At 32.5% G+C, this 1,822-nt stretch overlaps 1 protein-coding gene across 1 annotated transcript; it reads left to right on the top strand.

Moving 5' to 3' along the window:
- The first annotated feature begins 239 nt into the window (after nucleotides 1-239).
- On the top strand, nucleotides 240-1,439 carry LOC111891242 (cytosolic sulfotransferase 12). The gene has a single exon (XM_023887310.3). The coding sequence runs from the start codon at nucleotides 278-280 to the stop codon at nucleotides 1,289-1,291; it is 1,014 nt and encodes a 337-aa protein (XP_023743078.1). The 5' UTR covers nucleotides 240-277; the 3' UTR covers nucleotides 1,292-1,439.
- Nucleotides 1,440-1,822: the final 383 nt, after the last annotated feature.

Raw genomic sequence — 1,822 nt, 5'->3', positions numbered from 1 at the left:
TCAACATTTTTAATCATAATGATGACATTATTGACATATCGACATATCGTGTGACCCATCATTTTACATTTTAATATTTATTTAGCATGATGATAATATACCGTATCTTTATTTTATATATATATATATATATATATATATATATATATATATATATATATATATATATATATATATATATATATATATATATACCGCACATATTGAAGTATAATGCTATTTAATTAGATTGAGTGAGATCTGTGAGGAAAATGATAAAGACCCTCAGTTTATATATATGGCTTTTGTAAATAAGAAGTTTTCAATGGAGACAATCCATCCAAGTCTTCCCAAGTACTTGCAAAATTTTGAAGTGTCCGAAGAGTGCAATGATCTGATTTCCTCCTTGCCCAAAGATAGAGGATGGGTTGTACCCATCATGTACCAATACCAAGGTTTTTGGCATCATACTTGGCAGCTCCAAGGAGTTCTAGCATTTCAAAAACATTTTCTTGCACAAGACACTGATATTCTTCTTGTTACAGCTCCAAAATCTGGCACCACCTGGTTAAAGGCAATTTCTTTTGCTATCATAAACCGAATTCAGTATCCTATCGCTTCCAAAAACCACCCTTTACTCAAAAATAATTCCCATGTAGTTGTGCCTTTCGTTGAACAGCTCTATGCTGATGATAACTCTAATCCCGACTTCTCTGAGACACCTCCTAGACTCTTTGCCACTCATGTGCCTTACGTTTCACTACCTGAATCTATCCACAATTCCAAGGTCAAGATCGTTTATATGTGCCGAAACCCAAAAGACTTATTTATTTCTGCTTTTCACTTTACAAACAAGTTGAGGCCCGAACATATGGGGACCAATTCCATGGAAGAGATGTTTGATTTGTTCTGCAAAGGAGTGTTCCTATATGGACCCTATTGGGACCATGTGCTGGGATTTTGGAATGAGTCTCTAAAGAGACCTAAAGAAGTGTTGTTTTTGAAGTACGAGGAGATGAAAGAGCAGCCAACTACTCAAGTGAGAAAATTAGCAGAGTTTTATGGCTGTCCATTTACACCTGAGGAAGAGAAGGAGGGGATTGTGGATGCTATCTTAGGTTTGTGTAGCTTTGAAAGTTTGAGTAATATGGAGGTGAATAAAAAAGGATATCTGCCCACTGGTGAGATGAAGCAGGCGTACTTCCGGAAAGGTGAGGTTGGGGACTGGAAGAATCATTTGACAGCAGAGATGGCGGAAAAACTAGACATGATCACTGAATGCAAGTTTCAAGGATCAGGATTAAAATTTTAAAGAAATAAAATATGTGAATATAAACCTTGCTTAAAGTAGATTGTTAAGTTTTAATACTTTCTTTTAAGTAGTTTGGTTAAACAATATGCTTTGGTGTTATATGAATAAAAAATGCATGTATATATAATACGATCTAAAGATTTTATAATATTCTCAAACATATGTACAAAAAGGCCTATATATTTGGTAACTGTCATAAATGTATACACTTGAAAAATACGACGGCATTTTTTTTTTATCTTCTGAAAAACTTTGTATATATTAAGTTGTTCCTGAATCTAGAATCCTTGTATATTTAGCCAATCGTTAGATTTTAATACTGATAAAAATTTAATGAGCAATATTACGCCGGTCGAAACCCACTGGTTATCAAACCGTAAAAATATTTAATATCAGGTTATAACCCAAGTAAAACGCAGTTGATTTTTTTTATATAAAAACAATAGAAAAAACTAATTATTTAATCATACACATATTAAAATATATTTATATATGGTAAATGATGTATAAATGTTAATTTATGATCCTCAT

Source organism: Lactuca sativa, chromosome 6, assembly GCF_002870075.4.
Source record: "Lactuca sativa cultivar Salinas chromosome 6, Lsat_Salinas_v11, whole genome shotgun sequence".
NCBI lineage: Eukaryota > Viridiplantae > Streptophyta > Magnoliopsida > Asterales > Asteraceae > Lactuca > Lactuca sativa.
The sequence above is the reverse complement of the archived record's forward strand: the minus strand, read 5'-3'. Positions and strand labels throughout refer to the sequence as shown.

Bases quoted from the DNA above. Each gene is read 5' to 3' on its own strand.
- LOC111891242 (XM_023887310.3), top strand. From the start codon at position 278: ATGGCTTTTGTAAATAAGAAGTTTTCAATGGAGACAATCCATCCAAGT.